Source organism: Thermobia domestica, chromosome 7 (genome assembly GCF_964235325.1).
Source record: "Thermobia domestica chromosome 7, izTheDome1.hap1.1, whole genome shotgun sequence".
Classification (NCBI taxonomy): Eukaryota; Metazoa; Arthropoda; class Insecta; order Zygentoma; family Lepismatidae; genus Thermobia; species Thermobia domestica.
In genome coordinates, this window is record NC_137460.1 from 242,817,609 (window position 1) to 242,828,526 (window position 10,918).

Below are 10,918 nucleotides of genomic sequence, written 5' to 3' on the forward strand. Positions count from 1 at the left end.
AGAAACATAACAGACGGGCTGAATGACATTAGAGCTAAGGTCTTTTTGTAACAATACGGCGCCAACGCCTAGGGCTGAGGAATCGCACATTAAAATATGTTCTGCGTTCTTTGTTGAGTACAAAGCAAGCACTGGTGGGGAAGTGAGGAGGTGCTTCATCTAGTCGAAGGCACGGTCTCTTTCAGGTGTCCATATCAATTTGCGATTTCCATTCGAAATAGCTTCATAAAGTGGGGCTAATATGAGAGAAATGTGATGGAAAAATTTCCTAAAGTAATTAGCCGAAGACAACCAACTTTTTAACCCTTTGATGGTGGTTGGTTTGGGTGCATTGGCGAGGGCAGCGGTTTTCTCGGGATCAGGTTTGACTGTATGATTTTCCACAATATGACCTAAGCATTTAATCCGTCTAGTGCCAAATACTGATTTGTTGATATTGAACAGCAAAGAATGTTTTGCAGCTGTATGAAAAAATGCGCGTAAAACTGTCATCATGTGATCAAAAGAATCAGCATGGATATACATGTCATCTACGAACGAAGTGATGTTATTGGTATATAAATCCCGAAAGATAGTTTGCAGTACCTGTTGTAATAAAATAGATGAATTTTTAAAACCCTGTGGAATTGAAGTGAGTTGCATATGATTGAAGGGCAAAGAGAGGCCCTTTAAACTAAAGGCTGTTGCAGGGCGATCATCGGGATGAAGGGATAACTGATGAAAAGAGGAATGGAGATCGAAACTCGAAAAAAAAGTGGAATCACTAAGCGAATCTATAACGTCCTGTATGTCCTCTAATGGAGAAGCTAAAGTCCGGCATTTCCCATTTAAAACCCTCAAATCAAATACGGCTCTAAGAGATTCAGAATTCGGTTTTAAAACAAATAGGATGTTGTTTTTATAGGGGGAATCCGATTTTTCAAAAATCCCTTGGTTCAAAAGTTGTATAACTACTCTCTCGCTTTGGGACGTAATTTGAGCGGAATGACAAAAGAGTTACACTGAAATGGAGTTTTGTCTTCTAAATCTAATGTTGCCACAAAAGAATCTATCTTGGTAAAATGGTCACTTGCCCATTGAAATAAAAAGGCATATTCGGAGAGTAATTCCCGCATTTGAGCTTGTTGTTCCTCATTCATGTCTGGAGACAGCTTAAATTTACTAATATCTATGAGATGACCAATTTCTTTAAGACGCTTTTCTTTGTTGCGTGCCGCATCTTCGTCTGTAGGAAAATATATTTGCCTAACAGTCAGGATATTGTGGTCATTGTCTTGTTGGGAAAAGAGAGAACCTATAACTACCGGATTATGAGCCTGAATAGTTTGCTTTCTGTTTGTGAGATTAGCTAACGGGAGAACAAGGTTTTGTGTGGAAACTACAGTATGTGCCATATAACATTTACTTAAATTCCGAGAAAGCGGTGTATGTAGGCGAAACTGTGCATCAGGGAAATAACCATTAGTAGCCAGTGGTACGAATCTAACAGAATGAGGGGGAATAACGGTAGTGCGCCGCGCAAAAAATACAACCTGAGGTTTGGAGTGTTTTTGAAAGAAATGCGAGATGTTAATACTAACTGGGTTTTTATCCTTTACAGTATGTGGCATTTTTCCAAAATGTTTCAAGGACAAAGTGCCTTGTGGGTAATCCAAAATTGATTGGTGATCTTGCAAAAAACGTGATGAAAGAAGGGGTGGGAAATTTTTGAAGGGAACTAACCGAAAAAGAATGGAGTAATTACGACCATTAAAGTTAATTTTGAGAATGGTAGCGCGATTTAATTGGACGGGTTTGTCTGACAAACCGTGAAGAAGGGACGGAAGATGGAAAGTATGCGCATTCGGTTCCAATAATTCAAATGGGAATAATCCTACGTCTGCACCACTATCGAGGCAAAAAAGTAATTCTTTGTTTGCGTAAGTGCCCTGTATATACGGAGAATTGCCCTTAAACTGCAAGGGAAGGGTATGGTAGTCCTGGCTAGTCGCGGTGGGAGAGGAAGTGGAAGGGGAAGCGAAGATTGCGTGGTTAACGCGCGGTGAGGTGACTCCCGCGCTAATTTTGGCCGTTTTTTGAATTCTTAGGTGTGTTTAGTGTGGTCCCAGGGGCAGAAGGAGGGAACGGAGGTGGGGGATACTGGAAAAAAGGATGATAAAACGGGTAGGGAGGAATAGGTATTTGGGTAGATTGTGTGGAAAAAACATTCTGGGATGGAGGTTGTTTGTTCTGACTGGAACGCCACTGTTTCTTGGAGTTCTTTCGTTTGGTATTGTTTGTAGATGAAGGTTCGTTTGTGAAGTTATGAGAAGGATGGGAAGGGGTTGAAGAAACGTGTTGGCAACATTGATGTTGCTGTGGGATACAGTTAGTGCAGGAAGGTGTACTGGGATTGGTGGTATGGGAATGTGGGAGGGAAATGGAGTGCATAGCGCAAGGTGCACATGAGGTAGAGGTGGAAGCAGTGGAATGAAAATGTGGAGGAGTCGGTGAAGAGCAGTGTTGATAGGAGGTTGTGAGAGAATTGGTGGGATGGGAATGTGGGAGGGGAGCGGAGTGCGTAATGCAAGATGCACATGAGGTAGAGGTGGAAGCAGCGGAATGAAAAGGTGGAGGAGTCGGCGAAGAATGGTGTTGATAGGTTGTGAGAGAATTGGTGGAATGGGAATGTGGGAGGAAGGAAGAGGAAGGTGAGTGAGTTGTGTTCGGGGAAGAAGGTCGGGATGGTTTGGAGGAGTAGAAGCGGTTATGAGGACTTGGAGAACGGGAACGGGAGGGAGCAAAATGGACAGATGCGGATGGGGAATTTGAAAGAGTATTAACATGGAGACGGAGTTGAGATATTTGATCTGTTAGTTCGGAAATAGCCTGCGCTGTGGTATCGGTCGCGGTTGTGGAATGTGTCTTTGTTTCGTTTTCCCGTTTGTGAACAAGGTGGTTGGTCCGTTCCAGTAAGGTTACTTCATCTAGGAGGGTAGAATGGTCAGGAATTGAGCGTGTCCCGAACCAACGAATATATTCAGGTAACATATTAGAAACACATTCTAACAAAAATTCCTGAAAGTCTAGCTGGGTATAAGCTCGGTCTGCTAAATGCTTTTTGGAAAAGACATAATGAGAGAGAGGTTCGTTGGGGAGCTGAACGCGTGAGCGGTATTGGTGAATACGGGAACGGGGGACCTGATCTTGACCAAACTGACGTAAGAATTTTGATTGGATGGTTGCCCAAGGTTGGGATGAGAGGTTCTGGGTGGAAAACCAGAAATGAGCGGGTCCAACTAAGGATTTCTCAAAAATCTGCACACATTTTGAGTCTGACCAATTATTCACTAATGCGATTTTGAGAAAATTCTTTAAGAATAATTCCGCGGATGGGTGCGTACTTGGATCATATATGTCGGGAATGATAGAAACTGTACCAGAAGTATTATTGGTATTGTTGTCTGAAGTGGAATTCATGGTGAGAGGTATGAAAGATGCTTGTCTACGAGTTATAGGCATACCATAACAGAAAATATAAGTATAATGAAATATGAAAATAAAAGTCTTGCCTTACAAGTATGTGAAATGTACACAAGACAGTCTTAACAACGAGAGCTTAAATTCCTCGGGGGGAGCCATAACAAATTCTAAAAATAATATGATTGATTGAATGATTGACTAAGATTGAGAGAGGTAGTATAGAGTTAGAAATTCACTTTTATAGGCATTACATGAAGAAAACTAATTTATTACAATTATATATAACAAAGTGCATATAAGATAAACCATTACCAAAAGAGATTATTAAATGAATGATACTAACAAGATAATTGAAGGGTTCACATTCTCGTTTTACATGTCAGGACTGTCTACGTGTATTTTTCACCAGAGTCACTAACAGAGCTCTTTGCGAGCGTACTTACAGTGTCTTTACGTCCAATGCCATCAGAAACTGCACTACTCCTTCCCAAAGTCACTTTTCGACGAAGCAAGAGTGGTAACTAGGTGGTTGATAGATTCTTCTGCACACCTAGACTGAATTGTCTACGGTTTTCATAATACTTTCATTTCACGGAACTGGAATTGTTTTTGTTTTCACTTTTCTAAATTCGTCCGCGTTACCTACAAACGTGTTGTTAGTTCTATTTAAAAATGTTTTCACTCTGCTATATTGTTTTAGAAACTTAGAGTTGATCCGTTAACTGTGTACTTCTATATTATTATTTTTAAACCTCAAAATGAGGAATGTCTTAATCATCGGTAGTATAGTGGTTACTATCCCCGCCTGTCACGCGGGAGACCGGGGTTCGATTCCCCGCCGGGGAGCCATAACAAATCTTTAAAAAATAATATGATTGATTGAATGATTGACTAAGATTGAGAGAGGTAGTATAGAATTAGAAATTCACTTTTATAGGCATTACATGAAGGAAACTAATTTATTACAATTATATATAACAAAGAGCATATAAGATAAACCATTACCAAAAGAGATTATTAAATGAATGATATTAACAAGATAATTGAAGGGTTCACATTCTCGTTTTACATGTCAGGACTGTCTATGTGTATTTTTCACCAGAGTCACTAACAGAGCTCATTGTGAGCGTACTTACAGTGTCTTTACGTCCATTATTATCAGATACTGCACTATTCCTTCCCAATGTCACTTTTCTACAAAGCAAGAGTGGTAACTAGGAGGTTGATAGATTCTTCTGCACACCTAGACTGAATTGTCTACGGTTTTTATAATACTTTCATTTCACGGAACTGGAATTGTTTTTGTTTTCACTTTTCTAAATTCGTCCGCGTTACCTACAAACGTGTTGTTAGTTCTATTTAAAAATGTTTTCACTCTGTTATATTGTTCTAGAAACTTAGAGTTGATCCGTTAACTGTGTACTTCTATATTATTATTTTTAAACCTCAAAATGAGGAATGTCTTACATGGGAATGTAGCACTAGGATGTGTAGCATGGCGCTGCTAGATCTGCCCACCACGATGACAGGGTCTACAGGGATGACCAGGGATACAGCGAACATATGCAGAATAATTCAGGAGAAATCTCTCACGACGAAATGTTAACAGGGGTTCGTTGACCTCAACATAAAGGCTGGCAACGGGACTAGTACGAAAAGCGCCAGTAGCTAATCGGATACCCAGGTGATAAACTGTGTCTTCCGCAGCAGAGAAGAGCGAGCAGACGAATACACAATACAGCTATAGTCTAACTTGGACTGGATTAGACTACGTATAAGCGAAGTGGAACAGTACGATCACTACCCCATGTGCGGCGGAACAAGACACGAAGGAGATTCAGAGCGCGGAGACAAGAATACTTAAAACAGCGAATGTGTGGTGCCCACGACAATTGACGGTCAAACAGTAGACCAAAGAAACGGACAGTATCAACAAAGGACAAACGAGTGTCATCGGGATGCAAGTCCGGGTCAACAATGCAAGAGTGTTGGCGGCAGAAGTGAACACATTGAGAATTCTCAACGGAAAAGCACAATCCTCTCTCATTCGACCGGCGAACAAGGCGCTGTAGCGTCATTTGAAATTGTCGAGTACTGGTGCGAAGGTGTCGGGAGCAACAGTAAATAACAAGATCCTCAACACAAAGCAGACCATGGACAGGAGTCTGGAGCTGCGAAGGAACACTGCTGACAGCGATAGCAAACAACGTGACACGAAGCGCGGACCCGATTTTGAAGTTTTGTTAGTACCCGTAAAAGGCTGGTATTAAATATACATTTATCAATTGAAAATGAGTGTGAACGTCGAAAATTCACACCGGGGCGCTTGCAAGGAGAACTTAGGCTACTCCCCTGGCCACCTTATAAGCACGTCCTCACCTTCGGATCAGGGTCGGGCCGATGCGGTTAAGCGGAATGGGCTTGCAAGAAAACCATTCCTATCTATAGAAACGCATGGCTACGGAAAAAGAATTGAAACTGAAAGACACAACCTGTCGAACAACAACAACAAAAATAAATAAATTAATTAATTAATAAAAAAACAATAAGGAGCACCACCAGCCCAGAACAGAACAAAATATATTGTGTGTCCTTATCAATTCTCAAAACATCTGTACATGTCCCTTTACAGACACAAGTGAAGGACGTCTTTATAAAAATCGGCAAGAGGTACCATAAAGGAGAGATTTTCTCGATTATTTTCTTCAATATCTTGCACGATTTGCAAGATTTGAGCGTACTTTCTGTTGGAGTTTCTAATTCATGTATGATCAGCGTTTTCTTTCTTCTTGCATGCAGTATGTAATAAGCTAATATATTACATACACAATTAATTATAATGTCAGTGATATATATGATGTTCGTTGAGCAAAACGTTCCAAATAATAAAGATTCATCTTAGACTGAAGAATTGGTTATCCTTCGTTATTCATCATCATTTGAATATGAAACTAACGTCTGAGAGATATACAACCCCTATATACAACAATGTGGTGTTGGTTGTTGGATATGATGCTTTAAAAGAAAAAAAAATCTACCTTTCCAGTGTGCCTCTAAAAATGTAATAATGGCCTTTTTTTAAATATTCAATTAGAAATGACAATCTACACAAAATTTGGAATCAATCAGAAAAAGCGGCACGTTTCTAGCACTTGTGGTTTTCGAGATCTCATTGTCGAAAGGATTGGCGACAAACATATAAACCTAGCATTTTAATATATAGACAGATTTTTTGTATTTTTTATATTTTCAAAGACTTGGACGAAGGATAATACAAACACTGGACGCACACAATAGCAGGTCAGAATGGGTGTACGTCCACCCCAGGTGGGGGAAGACGACCACAGATCATCCACTTCCCAACATTCCCACCAACCACCTGCGAGTCTGATAGCGGTACTCGTGGCTCAGAGGGCATGCATGATCATGAGGATAAGAAATGAAGCTGCCCTCTCAGCTCCACCTCTCCCGTTGATGATCCGCTACACAGAGGGGGCCCACATTTTCGGGATGCTCTAAATGGACCTGGTCATTGAGAAACAGGGAGACTACACTGAAGGCTTCTTAAGAGTTTTATATACCTAAACATGTAACCAAACAAAATTCAATGTGCATTATTTATGGAATGGCCCTCGTAAAATAAGGATCTCTAGATATGATATTTACAAATTTTAATACAGTCTGCTGATTGATCCCTTGAAGCAAGCAGTACTTATAGATGTCCTTGTAGTGATAGAATCTTTTCTGGTTTTGTGTTCCAAGCCACACGTGAACAACCTGCTTGTTGCAAGCCGTTATCCATCCGTAATTTATCTTTTGACCTGCAAATATGAAAGCCAGATTGATAAGTAATACAGAGTTGGAAAAACTAATGAAAATGTCAACGAATTACAATAACAAATTAAAGTAAAATAACTGAGTAAATCAAATACGAGTATTAATAACAGAAAAAATCGGCTAAAATTAAAGATAACTTTAAAATTATTCAACAAACTGAAAATGGCAATTTTCAGTATTAAGAAATGAGGATTGTTTTGGATTTCAACAGTTAATATAAAATAATGTAATGAATAAAATCACGGGTATAACAAATTAGTCGGTCGCTATATATACATACTGTGTTCCAGGAAGAAGGGGAAATACTTCGGGTAATGGTAGTATGGATGATTCTAAGCAAAAAGTTCATATGAACACTGGTTCTAATCTCGACGGTTTGAGAGCTACAGGTTGTGAACCATTTTTGACTTTGTTGCGTATTGTTCATCTTGTAATTATTCTAGAGGTGGAACATAACGGGTTTGAAAGGTGATTTAATTGTCTTTCCAACAGTATGCAACATGTGGCAGTGGTGTATTTGGAAAGGGGGTCGTTGAGAGAAAGTTAAGACCATGTAAGGGAATTGGATGACAACACTGATTCCCAAATTTCCCTCAATAACTTCCCTTCCAAAGCCATCACTGTCACATGTTGCATACCGTTGGAAAGGTAATTCCATGACCTTTCAAATACGCCATATCCCACCTCTGTAGGATAATTTACACGGTGGACAATACACAACATAAAGTCAAAAATGGTTAATAACTTTAGCTCTCAAGCCGTTGAGATTAGAGCCAATGTTCATATGAGCTTTTTTTGCTTTGAATAACCCATATTATCATTTCTCAAAATACTGTTCCTTCCTCTGGGTCATTCTATATATATATATATATACATATACACTGTTTTCAAACAAAACTATAATTCATTTTAAAAAGTCATAAAATTAAGAAAAAAAAAACAGAAATTAAATTGCGTGTTTTCTAAATATATTTTTTATGTATAGCTGCTATTTCTGCAATGAACACAATTTTCACCTTTTATTATACGTAGCATATATATAGTCAACGAAATGCACAACACTTTGTTTTCAACAACGGAAAATAGCATTTCCTCGAAAAGACAAATTTTCGCGTAAAAAAATTTATGTCTGCGATGTTCATTTCGAGGGAAAGGTTATTTTAAAGCAATATTTATTATTAATATTATTATTACTGTAAACAAGAAGAGAGTATAAATTATGCGAAACAAATGGAATTTAATAACAGTGTTTTTAACACAGATCATCACATCTGTCAACTCCCCACAAGAGGAGGAAGCATATTGTGTGTGAAAAGGGCAGATCTTACTGGAACCCTGAAAGGACCCGTTTTATAGTGCCTTTTATTCGAGTTTTATTTATATTCATTTCTTGTTCTGTTGACGTATTTTGTTATTTTTCTAATTTTAAATACGTGCCAGTAACATAAATGTGTGCCTAATCGTAACAGAAACAAAATCACTGTTAAATTTGCTATTATTTAAAACTCATTAATTTTGAATATTCCTGAAAGTACGTATACGCACCGAAGTGTATTTTGTTGATTTTATGAATTTTTCTGATATTTACTCTATTTTAGTAATTCGTTATTATGAAATTATTTTATGATAGCATATCTGGTCAAAAACTTCACATTTTGTAAATTAAAGCAATTCCTAGTATCCACTTTTGGAAACACTCTTTCTTTTGTAAATACAGGGCTCATAGTGGTCTTGTCTCTTGTAAATAGTTGAAAAGTGACCAAAATCTTATCATGCCCCCTTTTTTCTTTGTCAATTTCTCCATCGCCTCTCTCTTTGTTGTTTTGTTTCATCTTTACTTCTTCTTTATGAGCTTCCTCCTTTCTTAGGTTTTCTAAGTATACTTTGTAGTTACAGTAAGCAGACTTAGCAGATGTAAGAAGCTTCTGAGTAAGTGGAACCAGTTCTGGCCTATTTCCGAATTTCTTCATCCCAGACATTATATTTAACTTAGCATTGAGAGTTCTCAAAGCCATGAAATATTCAAATTCATCACCTACTCTTCAGAAGAACATACAAGAAGCATAACATAAGACGAATATGATGAACCACACAAACACACAAACGTTGAGCGGAGCGTTAACTATTACGAAAGAAAAGTAAAAGACTATTATGATAGCAGAAAGAATAGATACAAAAGGGTTCTGAACCCCTCCTTGAGAGCTTAAGCATCCACCAAATATCCGCTGTGCTTTAAAAAGAATAAAAGTTGAAGTGAAAATAAAGCTGACTGTTTCACATGTGGCAGCAAGTACTGAAGCTTTCAGAAGAGTAATGAGTAACAAGTTTCTGCCTTTTTCCATTTATTTTTATATTTTTCTTAGAAAACTGCCAATGCAAAACATAAATCACACGAAAAAGTCACTTTAAATCCCAAAAAAGTAACTTTTAGTGACAAATTAAAAAAAGTGACTCGCTATGAGCCCTGTAAATATTAAAAGAAAATGAGATATAAAGTTTAAAACACTGAAACTATACTTCATGCTCGTGCTTGAAATATCTAAAATAGAAGGACGACATTGTTTCGCATGGAAAATCACATAATGCAATCTGTTTTACAAGACCTCTTGTAGATAACTGATCAATTAATTTATATTTAGAGGCTGTATAATTATGAGCTGCTAATCATCAACTTCTTGAGTGGCTGATTAATGCCGTCGCCGCTGCACCCGTACGTATTTTTGGGCTGCGACGGCCTAATGATAGAGCGTTCATTTCTGGTTCATGCTGTCCTTGGCTTGGTCACAGCTCGCGCCAAGTGGATGGAGAAAAACATCATGTGGGTAGGTTTTCTCAGAGTTCTCCCATTTAGTTACACTATCTTCATTTTACCATTTCATTCCTTCTCATAATCGCTGTATTGTTCGGCCTACACGGTATACGACTTTGTTGTCGTATCGTAAACATAAAGGCTACTATGGACGTTATTTCTTCTTTTCCACACTGGAATTTGATATCTTCAACTGAAGCAGCACCTCAACTGCCTCAGGGCGTTAAAGAAATATCGAGAATTCATGCACGAAAAACATGCGCGCTGAACATTCCCCTATATTCACGTTGTCCTCGCCTTGTATTAGTACTTTTATTAATTTGTTACTTATGGTCCCCGGTTTCATTTCTGGAAAAGATACTTGCCTCGAGTGCAAAGTCGAATACTGCTTCGAACCTTACTTTAAATCAAATCTATCAATTTTACGTTCCATGGTTATGCCGTGTAGGCTAAAGGAGACGGTGATGATGTGAAGAATGAAGAAAGTGGAAGGAAACGGAGGAACTACAAGAAAACTACGCACACGAGACTGTCCATCACGAAGCCCACTGATGCAACTGCATCTCGGGAATCCTACACACCAGAGATGCACTCTGAGTCACTACGGCCTCGAATTTCACTTTAAAAATTGGTCTGGTCACATGTAATCTCAGTGTTGAAAGAGGACATTATACTAAAAGTCAATCCAAGTGAATTCATATTTTGTACTATTCAAACCATAAACATAATTTATTTACCGCTGCATAACAACTCCCATAGCAGCCTTTTATGCACCAAAAATGGGTGCATTTTGGAATCTAACTACATTCT

At 38.5% G+C, this 10,918-nt stretch overlaps 1 protein-coding gene across 1 annotated transcript in view; it reads right to left on the bottom strand.

The window, feature by feature from the left end:
* Positions 1-10,918, bottom strand: part of LOC145690795 (uncharacterized) — an 87,188-nt gene that overhangs the window by 44,456 nt on the left and 31,814 nt on the right. Inside the window, exon 3 of the mRNA XM_081766081.1 lies at positions 7,129-7,283. Within this exon, the coding sequence (XP_081622207.1) occupies positions 7,129-7,283 (155 nt within the window). The remainder of the gene's footprint in view (positions 1-7,128; positions 7,284-10,918) is intronic.